The sequence below is a fragment of the Pseudorca crassidens genome, chromosome 16 (genome assembly GCF_039906515.1).
Source record: "Pseudorca crassidens isolate mPseCra1 chromosome 16, mPseCra1.hap1, whole genome shotgun sequence".
NCBI classification, from domain to species: domain Eukaryota; kingdom Metazoa; phylum Chordata; class Mammalia; order Artiodactyla; family Delphinidae; genus Pseudorca; species Pseudorca crassidens.
This window is the reverse complement of record NC_090311.1, coordinates 82,492,716-82,511,496: the sequence shown is the minus strand read 5'-3', so window position 1 is coordinate 82,511,496 and position 18,781 is coordinate 82,492,716. Positions and strand designations below refer to the sequence as shown.

Here is an 18,781-nt window from a genome sequence, read left to right as displayed (position 1 = left end):
CCAACCTTCTATGTGGAATTGTGTAGGAAACCACTTTTATGTCTCCTACAGTGAATCCGCCTTTCCCCTGCCAATCTGTGATGCCACTTTGATTGTAAACTAAGTCTCCTTATATGTGTGAGTTTGTCCCCAAGCTCTGCATTGATCTAATAATCTAGTCCTGCCCCAATACCCATAAACGTGTTTTCATAACTGACAGGCAAGGCCCCCCTCATTCTTCAGTGAACTATTATTTTTCCACCTAAAATTTAGTGTAAATTTATCAAATTTACCAAAATATCCAACTGCCATTTTTGTTGAGGTTGCACTAACTTTATAAAATGATTTGAGGAAAATGAACATTTTTATAATATTAAGTTATCCCACCTAGGATTATTCAGCTTTTCTTCTACATCTTCTATTTTCTTTTTTTATAGTTTTCATTAAAGACGTCTTTGTATACTTGCTGAAGTTGATTCCTGAAATCACCCTAGCCCAAAGAGGCAGCAAGTACAATCACTTGCTCACCCAGAAATCTATGGTCCCCAAGGCAGCAAGGCCCCACTGTGCACGATAACTCAGGAGAAGTCTGACAGCCTGAATCCCCATTTTCTTGAGGGGATATTAGTTTTAAAAATTGACATCTAAAAATTCTCATCAATCTACAGCTGGTAACTTACCACCGACACCTTAATGAACAGAATAGATTGACGGGCCATGCTTAAATCTGCATGTCTTCCAAGAAAAATCAGGTTCAACCACATTGGAGGTGAAAGCATTCGGGGAGATTGCACCTGCTCTTCTGAGTCAGTCACCTGATGCAACCAGCTGGCCCTGGAAAGACACGCCGTGCTTTCCATGTCACCGGAAGGCTGTATGAGAGCTCTCCGGGGTAAAGCCCACCTCGTCTGCTGGGGGCCTGTACACCTCGGCCACTGCTTCCCACCAGCGTGCAGGGGGCCAAAGGCAGGACTGTGCAAAGTGGGCTTTGAAGGGGTTTCAAGCTGGCTTTCACCAGTACGAGTCCTTTTCTCCTCCTCTGTGTTCAACAGCAATCATCCTAGCAGGCTTGCTGACCCCAGCAGAGGTCCCAAATAGACACGTCGAGCAAACTTTAAATGGCTTTATTAAAGGCTGTTAATATAAAATACAACCAAGTTATGAGTAGTCAGTAAGAAGTTTCCATTTTTGAAAACATATATCAAAGAAAGGGAGGCTGCTGTGACACCCACGGGGCGGGTGCGGCTGGGTGCCACACCCTGCTGTCCCCAGAGCGGGTGGCACTCCCAAGCCCAGAGGGCAGGGGCAGCAGGGGCGGGGGCCGGGGGGGGGGTCGCAGGTGAAAGAACTGAGACTGGTCTCTAGCCTCCTGGTGGAGATTTTCCAATGACGGTCACCAAAAGCAAGACACTGAATCCTTGAGCTGAACCCCAGGGGCAGACAACAGGGTGGCCAGAGGGAGGGGATGCAAAACCACATTAGGCTTCAACGGAAAAGTGTGTGTTTTTAAAATGATAACTAGAAACTTCTGGTTTTAGAAACGCCCTCTTGATACATGGCAAAAAGGGGGCAAAACGTATAAGTTTAATTTTTCCTTTACTTGGACACACTAAACATAGATTCCCAGGAGGGCAGTGAAAGGAATCGTCTTTGCATAGGCTGCCCGGGCTTAAGAGGAGAATCTGCGGGGTCGGGCGGGATGGAGACCCATGAGCTCGTGTCCTCCAGGCCTTCACCTCTCCCTCTCACGCTTCTGCGCTTCCGAAAGCAAAGCAAAGCAACACGACTTCAGAACTCCCTCTAGGACTTCCCAAGTTGTGGGTTTACATTTAATCTCAGGAGGCTGTACCTCTACGAAACTTTAAACACTGTTACGGATAACTGAATACTCTTGGGTACTGGACCCCAGATGGTGTTAAAGAAGGTGGAAGCTCTCAAAAGTCCCCGTGCCCCTCCTTTCCCAGGAGAACCTGAAGGGAATACTGGGTCTTATGAGAAAGTGGGAAAGAAATCAGAGTCACCTCCCGAAAGAACAGACACCTCAGCTCGGGCTAACTGTCCCGGGATGCAGATCTTTCTTCCCTGCTACGCCAACGCCAAGGAATGCAAACTCCCTTCTAGACATCTTTTTTTCTTACGGGGACCCTGCTAGCAAGCATGGGTTCTAAGGTCACTGCCCTCAAAGCTGGAAGCGAGGGCAGGTGTCGAGCCCAGCTCCGAGGCTCAGCAGCTGACCTGCAGGGCTGGCACCCGGCTGGGATTTCGTTTTCCCCTCATTGCCGTGCTAGGAATCTTTTTTTCTCTTGAGTGTTTCAACTATACTTAAACAGTACAGAAGGGACATGTATTCACCACGATACCGTCGGTCACCAAAGGAGGAAGGTCAGATGCAAGACCCCAAGGGGCCAAATGCAGTTCAGGGACAGGATGCAATTGGCAGAAACCAAACCAGAAGTTGGCGAGGCCACAGCTTTGGCAGAAACTTTCTGGAAAACACAAGTCGCCACGTGCTTCACCTTGGAGCCAGATAAAATATTCTAAAAACCATTTCAGAAGGTCCTATGGAACAGAAAGGCATCGTAAAAAGACACACTTTGATACTGAAACTAGGTGCTCACTGGCAGGACTCGCAGGGATTAAGGCGTCAGGTGAGGAGAACACAGTGAGAGGCAACGTGGAGACCACGCTCGGGCACGACTGCAGGCTCGCACCACCCGGGGCCGCGGGGTAGCGGCTCCCCGCCCGGTCCTCCCGGGCAGCCTCGGAGCTGCCCTAACGCCCCCCCCCAGCAGCAGGGAACACAGGTCAAGCGGGCAGCCGAGTCCACCTCCAGGAGATGCTGTTGCCATGACCACGAAGGTCTCCAGGGGGCGCCGCTCGGGCCATGCAGAAACTCGACTCCGCTTCTGCTGGCGGTCAGGGTTGAGGGAGTGTCCACTGTGACGCAGCTTGACCAGTCCTTGGGTTGAAGGACATCCAGTGCCCCTAACAGCTTCACGCTGGAAGGTTCTAACACAACTAATCAGAAGGGCCTGGTCTGCCAGCAACACCCACAGGTGCCCAGGACAGGAAACACCCAACAGGCCCCAGAAGTAGCAAAGAACTTCCAAAGGGAAACTGGTACAAACCCAAGAAAAGTGGTAGCCCTACAACTGCTACATCTAGGTACAAAATAATGTAAAGTTAATACAAAACTTCTAAACATGCAACTCGTTAATAAACAATGATGAATAGTTTGAATAAGTACCACGGCAGCCTAAAGACAACCTCCATCACATGCCAACAACCTGTTTCCTGGAAATGACGTGAGAATGAAGGGTGGCACGTGATGCAGAAGTGTGGCTTCAGCAAGGGAAGCCTGGACAGCCGGAGCATGGCGTCGAGGACTCCCACCACGTGGGGCAGGTCTCCCCATGGGCACAGCCAGCAGCCAGCACCGTTATTGCTGAGGACAGCCACCCACTGAAAGGAGCCCCGTGCATTTCTAAAAGGGAGGGGATACAGGAGAGGAGATGGAAATCACTTTATGATTTTTGTGACAGGGTTGAGAAACATCTTTCTCTGAGGAGGGGGAAAATTGGGTGGAGCTAGAACAGAACGTTTATTTACAAGGTTCACCGAATTCCTAAGAGTTTTTAAAAATTCCAAATGTAAAACTTCTGTTAATCAAATCGTTGAAAATAGCACAGGTATCTGTTCTTACCAAAACGGGAAAAATCTGGAAAGCTGGACAAGGCAAAATTTACCAGTTTCCAAACGGTTAAGAAAAGAGCGCACAGAAACTATCAAAAGACACAGGGGGACGCTGCCCTTCTCCTTCGCCACACCGCTTCGGAAAACATTTTGGGATTCTTGGCTTGTTTTGTCTAACACATTTTACCAATTGTCCAGAAAATCAAATCCTGTCTTCAAGATGACATTACTTGAGCTGACCTGTAGAAGGGACAAAAACACCAAAATAAGGCATGAGACTAAGTTAGCATAAGCTAAAAACAGCACCTCATTTAAAATGACCCAAATGAAATAGCCTGCTCCCGTCTCAGAGGCTCCCTGACCTCAATTTGCCTCAGTGCTGGGAACCAGAAAATTAAATAAAGCTCAGTGCAAGCCACACTCCACCAGGATCCAACATGCACCCCGCCCCGTCCCCAGGCGTGTCCGAGGGCAGCCTGCGGAACTACCCACAGAGAAAAGGAGAAGAACGGAGCTTTTCTATTGTTGAATGATGGGCACGTTAAAATTTAGTCACTGTGGAGTGAGAGAACAAGTTACAAGTTTCATATGAGCCTAACATGAAACACACACACACACACTGACAGACGAAACAAAATAAAATAAATTACCAAGTTAAGGGAGTGAAAAATACGGAGAAAGGATGTAAAGTTTATTCTTTTCAGATGATGCGGAAGGTTCTGGAGTGATCTTCCCTAACCCAGGGCCACTCTTCAGGTCACAGACTGCCCACTCACAGACATGGGGTTGGTTTAAAGGGCCGTCTGTGAGCACAGGCCGCTAATTCAGACACATTTGCACAGGCTTCCGCCAGCCGCCTGAGGTGAGAGGCCCGTCTCCCGGGTCTAACATGAGTGCGTGTTTCCCTGGTGGCCGCAGTCTTCCCGAGCGAGGGAGCCTTGACCCTGTGCTCTCCACACACCGGCAAACAGAAGATGCTGACGCGGAGGCCGCAGAGCTGAACGGCTCCCTCTGAAGCACGTCCCAGGCCCAGTTCTGCCGCCTCTCGGGTTGAGCCAGAGCCCGAAAAGCCAAAGGCGTTCAGGCACACGTTCCTTTTTCTGGTTTCCTACCAGTGTCTTACGTGCAGCCGCACTGCACGCTGTGCTGTGCACTCATAAATCTGTTCTTTCAAAGGGTTTCAGGTGCTCTGTCCTACTCACAGCCCCCAACCCCACACACACGCTTTCCTGCGTCTTGTTACAATGAAGACCCTCACGTAGCTTATATAGATGCTTCCTTCGGAGGAAGTAGACCCCACTGCGGAGTGTCGGAGAGAGAACACCGGGCAGGAAGATTAGGGCGGAGATGGAGCCGGGCACCAGAGCAGCAAGGGAGGGGCCCAAAGTGCCGGCCTAAGGTGGCGGGAGGCCCTGAAAGGAGGGACAGGCTGGACGATGAAAGGCAGAGGGCCTCCCGTTCCAGGGCTCCCCTTCTTCGGGAGGACAACTGACTAGGTCATCTGCTTAGAGAGGCGTGGACATGCCTGGAACCCCAATCCAGGAAACACCCAGAGGATGACCACAGCTCAACAACAAAACCCACAACCAGGGGCTGCCCTGCTGGCGCAGTGGTTAAGAACCCGCCTGCCACTGCAGGGGACACAGGTTTGATCTCTGGTCCGGGAGGATCCCACATGCCACGGAGCAACTAAGCCCATGCACCGCAACTACTGGGCCTGCGCTCTAGAGCCCACGAGCCACAACTACTGAGCCTGCGCTCTAGAGCCCACGAGCCACAACTACTGAGCCCGCATGCTGCAACTACTGAAGCCTGTGCACCTAGAGCCCGTGCTCCGCAACAAGAGAAGCCACCGCAATGAGAAGCCCGTGCGCCACAACTACAGAGCCTGCCCTCTAGAGCCCGCGAGCCACAGCTACTGAAGCCCTCAAGCCTAGAGCCCGTGCTCCACAACAAGAGAAGCCACCGCAATGAGAAGCCCGCGCACTGCAACGAAGAGTAGCCCCCACTCGCCGCAACTAGAGAAAGCCTGCGTGCTGCAACGAAGACCCAATGCAGCCAAAAATAAATAAAATAAATAAATTTATTAAAAACAAAACAAAACACAGCCTCCCTCTGAAATACACCTACCTATTTATTTAGTTATTTATTTATTTATTCATTTTCTCTTCTCTTTGCTGAGTTTTCTCAAGCAATGCAGAACAGCTGATAAAGACAACAGTTGGCGCTCCACAAAACTGGGAAAACATGGAGAAGCCACCCATGCTGCCTATTCTCTTGTAGGGCTCTTTCTTCACGACACACGGCACTGCAGCCAGTGAACCTCTCACATCTTTCTCTTCCTTTTCCTCTGTTCCCAGAAAGAAGTCCTTTCTTAAGGACTCCTCCCTGGACACCTAACCCTGTTTTGCGTGGAAATGAGAAGTGGCCCATCATTCCTGAGGCAAGTCTCCCGTGGTCCCCAAACAAGCACGGCTGCTCTCCTGGCAGAGGCTTGGGGTCCCAGCCACTTCCCCCATGTCCCTTGGGACATCTGCGGGTCCCTTCCTCACCGACACTGCAGCCCAGCCTCCCAGGCCCCGGCGTGGAGCGGGCTCCAAATCCCACCCACGCTGCCGCCTTCCCCCTCGAGTCCTCTGCTCACTGCCCCCTGCGTCCCTTCCGTACCTGCCCTCACACAACTGGGGAAGGGCGGTGGGCATCTGGGACACAACCACGGAACAGGCAAACGGGTCACGGCACCAGACGGCTTCACAGAACACGTCTCCTGCCTGTGTGTTGGTCGCCAAGCTGAGCGACAACCCAGCAGACCTGAACCCAGAAGTCCTCCGAGGGATGGCAGAGGAAGGAGAAAATGGGGGCATCTGTGGTCCGCCCACCCACGTGAGGTGGCCCTGGCCACTCGGGAGGAAGGAGCCCCTGGCCGGAAGCAAGGCACCCACCTGTACAGGCACGGGTTCCGAGAACAGAGCACCCTCCGTGTCCCCCACGGGCTCGGAGGCGGCGGCTTCGCTCAGCGGGCTGCTGCAGGCCTGGGCGGGCTGGGGTCTCTCTCGCTCCACGCTGACGCTGGGCAGGACCCCCTGCTCCTGGCGCAGGCTGCTGGACTTTTCCACCTTGGCCTCCCTGGCCTTCGGGGCGGGCTCCTGCCGGTAACAGACAGGCAAGACCTTTTCCCCTTTCTCCATAGACTTGATCTGGCTGGGGGTCAGCGACTGGAACTCGGCCTCAGGGCCCTCCCCGCGGGACCGCTCTGCATTGATCTTCCAGAAGGACGCTTCCTCTTCCTTCCGGGCGGCGGGACCCAGAGCATCCAGGCTGGAGGACTTGCTGCCCTGGGAGGGTCGGAGGGCCTGCGAGCCCTGAGGGGCTTTGGACAGCGGCCTGGGCTCGGTGGAAGTGCTGCAGCTCGGCTCTTGGATGGACAAGAAGGACACGCTGAACTCCATCTGACTCTAGCGGGATGCGGGGAGGGAGGGAAAGAAGAGAGCGACACATGCGGTCAACGGGACAGGTGTGCCGGCCCACACGTCCCCCCAGTGGCAACAGCGCCGCCTGCTGTCCATTTGCTGGCACTGCCTGTCCGCCATCACAGCCCTGAAACGCGGCACAAGCTGTCACATCCTGTCACACTGGAGGCTACGAACAGCTCGGACTCCTGAATCTGACTGACGACTAAGGCCTCTGCTTGGTGGGCAGATCACCCACCCGCCTCTTCAGGAGGGACTCCCGCCCCTTCCTGAGGAGGGTGACTGCCCCCCAGGGGGTGACAAGGAAGGGTGCACAGTCAGCACGACAGCACTGCAGTGAGGGTCAAAACCCAGAACCAAGTCCCCACCTCACGGGCCTCTGCCTTCCTGACCGATGGCAGCCAGCAAGGGTGAAGGAAAAACCAGCAGCCAGACCCTGCTTCCCTGGACTAAAGCAAGAAAGTCAAGGGCAGGCCTGTGCGCGGCTGCAAAGACGTGATCCCCCTCCCACGCCTCCATCCCACACTCCGCCTGCACGCCCGCTACACACTGCATGTTTGTGTGCCCCAGATTCACATGTTGAAGGTCTAACTCCCGAAGTTAGTATTTGGAGGCAGGGCCTTTAGGAGGTTTAGGTGAGGTCATGAGGGTGGAGCCCCCAGGACAGGATTAGTGCCCCGAGAGATGCTCTGTTTCTGCACCATGTAAGGACACAGTGAGAAGGCGGCTGTCTGCAAGTCAGGAAGAGGGTCTCCCCAGGACCAACCCTGCTGGCACCGTGACCTCGGACTCCCAGCCCCAGAACTGTGAGAAGCAGACGTCTGTTACTGGATGCCCCCAGTCTGCGGTATCTGTCACAGCTGCCCGAGCTGACAAGACAGTCTTCCTCTCCCGTGATCTCCTTGGTGCTATCCTGCTGCTCTCAGCTGGTCCTGGCCCTGTTAGGTGGGGAACCCCTGAGGGCAGGGCAGGGTCCACACCCCACATCCAAGTGCCCCAGAAACACTTTCCTTGATCTGATGCTGCTAACCACTGTGACCTCTAAAAGTGGTAGGGCTGAGCTGTTCTGACCAACAAACCACTGAGTGGAAGCCTAACGCCTCCTTACAGTGGAGCACCCTGGAGGGTGGCGTCCCCAAGCCCTGCAGAATGAGCAGTCTGCTGCCTCAGGCATCTCTCAAATTAAACTGGAACATTCTTCTCTTCCTCTCCACTTCTGCTCCCTCATACAGTCCCTTCCTCTTCTTCTTTTAAAAATAAAAGTATTAAAACTACATACTAAAATGTGAGGAATTAGAAAAAAATCATTCATAACCTTTCCCTCTTCCCATAATCTCTATTAGTTTGTGTAGTTTCGTGTAATCTTTCTCAGATACGTATTTTATGACGCTGCAGTTCTGTTATGCATATAATTTTGGGTATCGTTTCTTCACTTAGCCAGAAGCGTCATCAATGGTGTTATGTTGTCTTTGTAATCATTAGTTTGAATGGGCACAAGATACTTCATTGAGTGGCTGTCCCACCATCTACTTTCCCATTTTCTTTTATCAGTTTGCTGCTTTTAATTTCTGTTGTTATAACTGAGGCTTCCAGAACATCTTCATGGATACAGCTCTCCCCCATTTGGAGTTGATTTCTTCAGACAGATTTCCGGAAGTGAAGTACCGAACTACAACAGGTTTAAACCTTTCTTTTATTGTGGTTTTGGGTGCATGCCAAATTTGTTTGCCAGGGGCTGCCCTGATTTCTAACGCTGCCAGCTATGTATCAGAGCAGAGCAGCAACTGCAGCCACTGCTTCCGTGTTGTCACTGAGTATAATTTACAGCTGTGCTAACATGGTTCTCTATTACTTTAATGCATACGCCTTCACTTCTCTCTGGCTGAGACTTCTCCTAAAAGCCCAGATTCTGATGGCCACAGGTCTCTCTTCAAGATGGTGAGGCCACAAGGAACTCCAGCTCCAAACACAAGCACAGGCTGCCTTGAAGCTCAGGGTTATAAGAAATAGAACCCACGAGAAAACATCAAAGCCCATTCAGAGCCTCATAGCGTAGCACAGCAACAGGTGTGCAGAGGGCAAAGCGGAGAGAGACCTGCACAGAGGGTCTGTGCAGACCGGCACTCCCCAGCCTGAGGCGCTTGTCTGCTCCACTGCTGGAGCGGATGGGGGCTGGGTGCTGAGGCTCAGGCTTCGGGGGTCAGACCCTGGGGAGGGGACTGCGCCTTCATCAGAAAACAAGACAAATCTCAAGTAAACAAACTAACCTATCACCTAAAAGGATTAGAAAAAGAAGAACAAAATCCTAAAGTCAGCAGAAGGAAGGAAATAATAAATATCAGGGAGGAAATAAATAAAACACAGGTTAGGGGCTTCCCTGGTGGCGCAGTGGTTGAGAGTCCGCCTGCCGATGCAGGAGACACAGGTTTGTGCCCCGGTCCAGGAAGATCCCACATGCCGCGGAGCGGCTGGGCCCGTGAGCCATGGCCGCTGAGCCTGCGTGTCCGGAGCCTGTGCTCCGCAACGGGAGGGGCCACAACAGTGAGAGGCCCGCGTACCGAAAAAAAAAAAAACAGAGGTTAAAAAAAACATAGAAAAAATTAACAAAACCAAGAGCTGGTTCTTTGAAAGGGTAAACAAAATTGACAAACCTCTAGCCAGGCTCACCAAGAAGAAAAGAGAAAGAACCCAAATAAAATAAGAAATGAAAAAGGAGAAATCTCAACTGTTACTGTAGAAATACAAAAAAACCATAAGAGAATTCTATGAACAATTACATGCCAACAAATTTGACAACCTAGAAGAAATGGACAACTTTCTAGAAACTTACAGACCACCAAAATTGAATCAAGAAGAAATAGATAATTTGAACAGACTGATCACTAGAAGTGAAGTAGAATCTGTAATAAAAAAAATTCCTACAAACAAAAGTCCAGGACCAGATGGCTTCACAGGTGAATTCTACCAAACATACAAAGAAGAATTTATACTGATTCTTCTCAAACTCTTCCAAAAGATTGAAGAGGAGGGAACACTCCCAAAGACATTCTATGAAGCCACCATCACCCGGATACCAAAACCAGACAAAGACACCACTAAAAAAGAAAATTACAGGACAATATATTTCATGAATATAGATGCAAAAATTCTCAACAAAATATTAGCAAACCAAATCCAACAACACATAAAAAAGATCACACACCACAACCGAGTGGGATTCATCCCAGGTTCACAAGGATGGTTCAACATACGCAAATAAATCAACGCACACCACATTAACAAAAGAAAAGTCCAAAACCACATGATCATCTCAATAGATGCAGAAAAAGCATTTGACAAAATTCAACATTCATTCATGATTAAAAACTCTTACCAAAGTGGGAATAGAGGGAACATATCTCAACATAATAAAAGCCATTTATGACAAACCCACAGCCAATACAATACTCAACAGTGAAAACCCGAAAGCCTTCCCACTAAAATCTGGAACAAGACAAGGATGTCCACTCTCTCCACTTCTCTTTAACATAGAATTGGAAGTCCTAGCCACAGCAATCAGACAAGAAAAAGAAATAAAAGGTATCCAAGTTGAAAGGAAAGAAGTAAAACTGTTACTATATGCAGATGACATGATACTATATATAGAAAACCCTAAGGACTCCACACAAAAACTACTAGATCTAATAAATGAATGCAGCAAAGTAGCAGGATACAAGATTAACGTTCAGAAATCAGTTGCATTCCTTTACACTAACAGTGAAATGTCAGAAAGGGAATGTAAAAAAAACCAAACAAACAAAAAAAAAGCTTTTTAAAATTACACCAAAAAGAAAAAAAAACCTAGGAATAAACCCGACCAAGGAGGTGATTTATACACTGAGAACTATAAAACATTAATAAAGGAAATAAAAGAGGATTCAAAGAAATGGAAATATATCCCATGCTCTTGGACTGGAAGAATGAACACTGCTAAAATGGCAATACTACCCAAAGCAATTTACAGATTCAATGAGATCCCTATCAAATTACCCATGACATTTTTCACAGAACTAGAACAAATAACCCAAAAATGTATATGGAACCATAAAAGATCCAGAATTGCTAGAGCAATCCTGAGGAAAAAATAAAAAACAAAGCAGGAGGCATAACTCTCCTAGACTTCAGACAATACTACAAAGCTACAGTAATCAAAACTGTGTGGTATCACTACAAAAACAGGCATACGGATAAATGGAACAGAATAAAGAACCCAGAAATAAACCCACACACCTACAGTCAATTGATCTTCAACAAAGGAGGCAAGAATATAAAATGGGAAAAAGACAGTCTCTTCAGCAAGTGGTGTTGGGAAAGTTGGACAGCCGCATGTAAATCAATGACGTTCGAACACACCCTCACACCATACACAAAAATAAACTCAAAATGGCTTAAAGACTTAAACATAAGACAAGACACCATAAAATTCCTAGAAGAGAACACAGGCAAAACATTCTCTGACATAAATCGTACCAATGTTTCCTTAGGTTGGTCTCCCAAGGCAACATAAATAAAAACAAAAGTAAACAAATGGGACCTAGTCAAACTTACAAGCTTTTGTGCAGCAAAGAAAACCATAAAAAAAACCCCGAAAAGGCAACCTACAGAATGGGAGAAAATATTTGCAAATGATGCAACCAACAAGGGCTTAATCTCCAAAATATACAAACAACTCATACAGCTCAACAACAAATAACCCGATCCAACAATGGGCAGAAGACCTTAACAAACATTTCTCCAGAGAAGACACATAGGTGGCCAGTAGGCACATGAAAAGATGCTCAACATCACTAATTATTAGAGAAATGCAAATCAGAACTACAGAGTGGCACCACCTCACACCGGTCAGAATGGTCATCACTAAAAAGTCTACAAATAACAAATGCTGGAGACGATGTGGAGAAAAGGGAACCCTCCTACACTGTTGGTGAGAATGTAAGTTGGTCCAGCCACTACGCAAACCAGTATGGAGGTTCCTCAGAAAACTAAAAGTAGAATTGCCATATGACCCAGCAATCCCACTCCTGGGAATATACCCGGACAAAACTATAATTCAAAAAGAAACATGCACCCCTATGTTCACAGCAGCACTGTTCACAATAGCCAAGACATGGAAACATGTTTAGGAAACAACCTAAATGTCCATCGACAGATGAATGGATAAAGATGTGGTACATATAAACAATGGAATACTACTCAGTCATAAAAAAGAATGAAAAAATGCCATTTGCAGCAACAAGGATGCAACTAGGGATTATTATACTAATTGAAGTAAGTCAGAAAGAGGAAGACAAATATCATATGATATCACTTATATGTGGAATCTAAAATGTGGCACAGGTGAACCTATCTACAAAACAGAAACAGACTCACAGACATAGAGAACAGACTTGTGGTTGCCAGTGGGGAGGGAGAGGGATAGACTGGGAGTTTGGGGTTAGCAGATGTAAACTATTACATACAGGATGGATAAACAACAAGATCACAGCACAGGGAACTATATTGAATACCCTGTGATAAGCCATAATGGAAAAGAATATAAAGAAAGAATGTATGTATGTGTATAACTGAGTCTCTGCTGTACAGCAGAGAGTGGCACAACATTGTAAATCAACTGTACTTCAATAAAAAAATTTTTTTTTAATCTAGACATTAAAAAAAAAAAATCAAAGCTCAGGTGCTGGAGCTCAGAACAAATGCAGACTCTGAGCACATCCAGTGCACCAGGCACAGTTTTCTTTGTTGTTGGGCTTTTCTCCTAAAAAGTTTTTATTCTACAACGGAGAAAATGGAGGTCTGGAGCAAATGAGTGAATTGTCCTAGGTCACTAGTCCATTAAGAGCAGCTGGGATTTCAATCTGGAGCAAGTGATTCCGAGGCCTGCAGCTGTGCTGGGCATCACACCACACCTAAAAAGCCAGTGGCCGCCAGGGACGATGTCCATGTGAACACCAGCGATCCCCATACGTGGCAGGACTTCTGTATGTCAGTGACCTAATCTGATTTTTAAAGGGCTGTTTCTGAGTGAGTCATTCTCAATACTCTGCATATTTCCAAACTCCACAATCAAATACAGGGAGAATATGGGCACAGAGATGATGAGTTCTTTAAATAAGCAAAGTGCTAGAAATAGCTTGGAAGTGGGGACTGAGCCTGAGAGAAAAGAGTTGAGATTGATCTGGAAATTGTGGGGTAAAGAAAACACTTTGAGTGGTTCGTCAAACACTAGGCTCTTTTAGGATCAGCCATCTCTCCAGTGGGGAGAAGCTCCCGGAAAGCTGGGCTGAACATGAGTCTAGGCACAGGACCGCACTGGGCCGAGCCAGGGATGCTGGGGAGAGAAGTCAGCCACAGTGGTTCCAGGACTGCTTCAGGCCCTCGATCAGGGCACCGCGCAGCACTTAGCTGGCTGAGTGACAACCTGCAACAGAACACGGAGGCTTTCAGGGCTCCTTGGGCTACCGGAGCCCTCGTGAGAGCCCCTCAGGGGGGGTGACGTCTTGGTAGAAGAGAGGGCCAGGCTGACGGGGATGGCTACTTGGTTTGGGGCGCCCCGGGGTGAAAATGGGGAAAACAAGGACTTACAGAAGAAAAAACGTTCTAGTGTGTCAGCTGCTGAGCCTTTTTGCCCAGGCATGTGTTGATTTCCATTCTGCAAATAAAATACGACTACAACCCCCTTTTAAGAAACAGTCCTCCTTGATCAGCTGCACTGGTGAGGGTCTCTTTCTTTCCCACTCCTCGCCCCAAAGGGCAAAGGTTTGTGGTTTGTGTTTAAAACGCATGCCTGTTGGGAAGGGGCGGGCAAAGAAAGAAGAAGAGGGGCAAAGGGTCCTTTTTCCTGACCAGAGTTCATCTTACTTGGCTCCAAGACCCCAGAACGCCAGCAAAACTGGACCAGGACATGGTGAAGAGGGGCTCCTGGTCATTTTCAAAGATGCACTGTTGTCCAGGTCACACAGAAGTGGCACCTGCACTGCAGCTCCCTCTGTGCTTTAGGAGAGTTTTCATTGCTTTTTGCTCGGTGACTCCACCCTCCCTGGGCCGCCCCCTTACCTCCCAGACCAGGGCTCAGCCTGGCGCCTCTGCTCCCTCCCGTGCTTTCTCCCGGGAGGTGCCCTAAGCCCCAGGTCCCCTTCAGAGGCGTCTCCTGCTCACTGGCCCGAAGCCACAGCTACCTTCTTCCCCGAGCCAGCTCCTCTCGGTAAAGGGCAAACCCACCAACGACCCAGCCTGAGCCTGGACTCTTTTCTTCTCTAGTAAAATCGAAGTATTCTTACTCCCTGGGCTGTTGTTTTAGAACAAGGCCCGGCACGTAGTAAGTGCTCAGTAAACGGAGGCTACTGGGCTCTGCTCCTGTTCTGCTTGGTCAGAGGCATCTAAGTTTCCTGAGGGGTCAGCAGTACTCCCACTGGATCCCCTCCGGGCGCTGGCCCCTCCCCGCCTTCCTCTGGTCACCGGGGGCGTGGTGCCCGTGGCTGGGACACGCGGGCCGTGTCTGCGTCCGGAAGTAAGCGCGACTCTGAAGCCCCATCCTGGCCCGGTGTCTGGCGTGGAATCTGAGCTGAGCCACTCCCCACAGGGATGTACTGCAGCCACCGTGTTGCCCCTGGACCCCCCCACAGAGCCTGTGCTTCCCACGGGGTCTCTGACCTCACCTTCCCCCGTCGCCCTGAGGCTATGCAAGGGGGCCCTCTGACACTGGAGCGTCGCCCTGAGGCTATGCAAGGGGGCCCTCTGACACTGGAGCCGATCAGTGACCAGGGGAGGCCAGCCCTGCCTCGAGACCTGACAGCCCAGCAGGGGGCTGCGTCTGGAGCCTGTGATGAACGCTAGCAAGTCAGGAAGTTCCCGTGCAATCTTCTGATTTCTGGAAAAAGTCCGTTTTTCCAGGTGTGGACAAAGCTCTCGGGAACCCGGTGCCCTGCGCCGAGCGGGGCCCAGTGACAGGAGGCTTCCCAGGAGGCTGCACCAGGTGAAGAGCAGCCCCAGCTCGCACAGCAAGCCGGAGGGGGACTCAAGCCCGCGGTCCTACATGAGATGGCTGAGACGGAACAGTGAGGGGCACTCAGGAAGCCCTCTCCCCTCCTCACAGCGATGCTGACGGCGCTACCCTCTACGTCCCAGGCGCCCCGGCTGGAGCCCCAGGGCTACGCACTGAGCTGGGCCTGGGTGTCAGCCTCCCCATGTGGGAAACTGGGTCTTAGCTGGCCACGTCCGTTCTAAAAACAGAAAGCCCAAAACTGAGCCCAGTGTCTATTTTTACGTCCCACTCACTGGAGAGGAATGTGTGATATTTCAGTAAAGGAGGGTGCAGGCGACCAAAACTAACTGTTTGGCTTGGCGGCCTCTGGCGGGTCTGAACTGCTGAGATGAAGGCTGCAGAAACATTGTCAGAAGATACAATAGCTTTACTGGAGCAAATCCTAATAAATTCACAAACCATTTAACATTTATCCACCTCGTCCGCCAAAGGAGGAAAAGGAATAAGAAGAGGGGAAGATACGAAAAACTCTTAGAATCTAAAAATTAGTAGATGACAAGCCGGTGGGGAAGAGACAGCACGGCCTAGCCACTGAGACTGGGGGTTTCAGGCCCTCCAGGCCAGCGGGGCAGGGGGCACAGGGTCTGGGGACCACCCGCCCCTAACCGCGAGGCCCCAGGGACTAGAGGACGCTCCTGTATTTTCACCAGGGAGCCGGGCAGACGATGGATAGGGCCCAGCTGTTGGGCCCCATGGCAACGAGCCTGGGGAAAACCCACCAGACACCCACCAGACAGTGGGTGTGCAGGAGTCTGCGGTCATAAGCCCACAGGGGAAGGACAGGAGCCTCTGCCCGCCAGGTGCCTGTCGTCTCGCAGGGACAAGACGCACCAACAAAGAGCACCACCGGTGACATTAACGTGTGTCCGCCTAGCGCAGAGCTTCTCAGAGGGGACACAGAAGGGGGACAGTTGCAGACGCTGCGGCAAGGGGTGAAGCGCACGGCGCTGGGCTGGGACATCTAGCTCACACCCCCTCACTCTGGGCCTGTTTCCTCATCTGTCAAAGCGCGCACTGTGGGGATTAGCTGAGGAAATGCCCCCAAGGTGCTCAGCACAGATCGGGGTCCTGTGGGAGCTGCCCGGCTGTCACAGTAACTGGGAGAAACACAGGCACGGAATCTGCTCCGGGTCTGGGGGCAGGTGGGACCTGCACAGGTGGCTGGGGCCAGGGGGCTGGGCAAGGCACCGAGGCAGGTGAGGTCGGTGCCATGGGGCAGGGCTGTGGGGCTGGAGAAGAGACCGGCGGGAAGGACCCTTGGGGCCACAGCAGCAGGCTGGGCCCTGGGCTGAGGAGCTGACAGGCCACTGCACCTACAAGAGCCAGGAAAGGTCCAGAGCAGGGGGCCACAGGCCTGCTCTGGATCTCAGGAAGGTGAGCTAGAGACGGCACGGGGGAGGGGCAGGGGGAGGGGGAGGCTTCACTGCTGGGCAGAGACGGGGGTCTCCGTGAGGGTCCCCAAGCAGGAGCGATGCTGTGATGGGAGCACGGCGGGGCTCCACGGCCCTGCGTTTCTCAGAAACTCTGGGCTGGCGGTGAGGGGTGACAGCCAGGCAGAGCCGTACCTGGGAACCCAGGGAACGCTCCATGTACGGACATCCCGACAGAACACCCTTCTGTCCCGCGTGGGCAAGAGATGCCTGTTAGCCACAGACAGACCCAAGCTCCAATCCCTCTTCCTCGATTCAACCCGCCTGCCCGTTACCGCCGCCCCTGAGCCCCGGCATCCGGCCCGCGGCGGGGACAGCGACGCTGACCTCCTGGGTGAGAGAATTTGATGTGCCTGCAGATCCCTGGTGTGGACCCCAGCCCGCGGAGACGCTCTGGCTCCCAGGCTTACTTCTCCTCCTGAGGAGCGGCTGAGAGGCCCCCTACTCCAGGAGTGGTCTGTGTTGACCCTCGGAGATCAAGGAGCTGATCCCCACCCAGCTGACTTACGATCCCCAAAGAGGCAGCCGAACCTCGGGTGAAGGACTCGGGTAGACAGAAAGGGAAAATCCAGACCGCCTGGGGGGAGGCGAGCACGGTGGGCGTGGCGTCCCCAGAGTCCAGCCACCCGGCGCTAGGGCCTGACCTGCCTCTGCAGGGGTCTCCTGTAAACCCCCCAGCCCAGAGGGGCGGCAGCGCGAAGCATCCTCTCCTCCCGATTCCCCTCTCTGGAGCATTCCAAGTACTGAGTGTTTTCCCCGTGGAACCTCAGGACAGGAGAAAGGACTCCGCCGTGGGGCCCTGCAGGTGCCCTGGCCCCCAGCACACCTGCCAAGCTGACGGATGAGGGGAAGATGATGACCAAGGGCACCTCACCAGACCGGGACGGGCACTTCTGCCTCGGAGCCTCCCTTCCGGAGCGACAGAGGCATCAGGCCTGGCCCGGCCTTGGCAGGAGGCGACCCAGGAGGGGAGGGCAGGCTGGAAGACCGAGCAGGATCTGAGGAAACGGGCAGTGCTTGCCCGGCATCGAGGCCTCTCCTGGTCAGAGCCGCCTTTCAGGGACAGACAGCACCAGGTCGTCCACGCTCTGCAGGTCTCTGCAGGTCTCTGCAGGGGTCCTCGGCCACGGGCTGGCCCAAAGGAAGGAGCCCAGACAGAGGTGCAAAAACTGGGAAGAAATCCCAAATCCCTGAGATTCTCGGCTCTGTGCTCAACAGTCATCACCCGGGGTCTGGCCTCAGCTGATCGACTGGTGGCTGAGAAGTCAGAGCTGAGAAAGAGCTAGGCACTTAGTTGGCCATCCTTAAATGTCTACGGAAGTGGGGACCTCCCTGGTGGTCCAGCGGTTAAGATTCCGCACTTCCAGTGCAGGGGGCGCGGGTTCAATCCCTGGTCGGGGAACTAAGATCCCACATGCCGCGCAGCACGGCCAAAAAAAAAAAAAGTCTGCTGAAGTGAATAGCTGCAGAAGGCATGAGACCGTATCTACCAACGTATATGTAAATATGCGTCATGTGAACGAAGGAACATGACTGGAGGAAGGATCGTGTGGCTGAAGTGGCCCCCTTGTGAGTTCTGCCCCAGGCACCGTCATCCCCACGCTGGGATCTTTGCGGAGAGCAAGTGTTTACTCACCTTTGAGCCTTAACCATAACGTCTGTCCCAGAGTAGAAGGACAATCAACGTCCGCCGGATTTTTGAAAAAAATCAGTGAATGATGTCATAGAGACAGGAAGTAGAAGGGTGGTTGCCAGGGGCTGGGGGAGGGGGAAAGGGGGCTTTCGGCTTAAAAGGAACAGAGTTGCAGTTTGGGAAGATGATAAAGTTCTGGAGATGGATGGTGGCGACAGCTGCACAACAGTGTGAATGCACTTAAGGCCACCGAACTGCACACTTACAAACGGCTAAGATGGTACATTTTATGGGATGTGTATTTTACCACAATTTAAAATTCAAAAAAAAACGTCAGTGGATGATAGACAATCAAATGAAACGACCCGCTGTCGGGGCTGCCAGAGCGTGGAGTCTTTGATTTGAAATGGCACAAATTCTCTGCAACTGTCCATCAGCAGCTGCGATCCATGTTCTCACACCCCAAATTCGGGCTGGACTGTGCCTCGATTTGACC

General features: G+C 51.4%; 1 protein-coding gene across 3 annotated transcripts in view; it reads right to left on the bottom strand.

The window, feature by feature from the left end:
* Positions 1-1,087: 1,087 nt before the first annotated feature.
* The window catches only part of C16H1orf198 (chromosome 16 C1orf198 homolog), a 33,566-nt gene continuing 15,872 nt past the window's right edge, over positions 1,088-18,781 (bottom strand). For all 3 annotated transcript variants that reach the window (XM_067711119.1, XM_067711121.1, XM_067711122.1), the window contains 2 exons: positions 6,615-7,127; positions 1,088-3,912 (listed from right to left, as the gene is read on the bottom strand). In XM_067711119.1, coding sequence (XP_067567220.1) covers positions 3,856-3,912; positions 6,615-7,127 — 570 coding nt within the window. In that variant the 3' untranslated portion in view covers positions 1,088-3,855. The remainder of the gene's footprint in view (positions 3,913-6,614; positions 7,128-18,781) is intronic.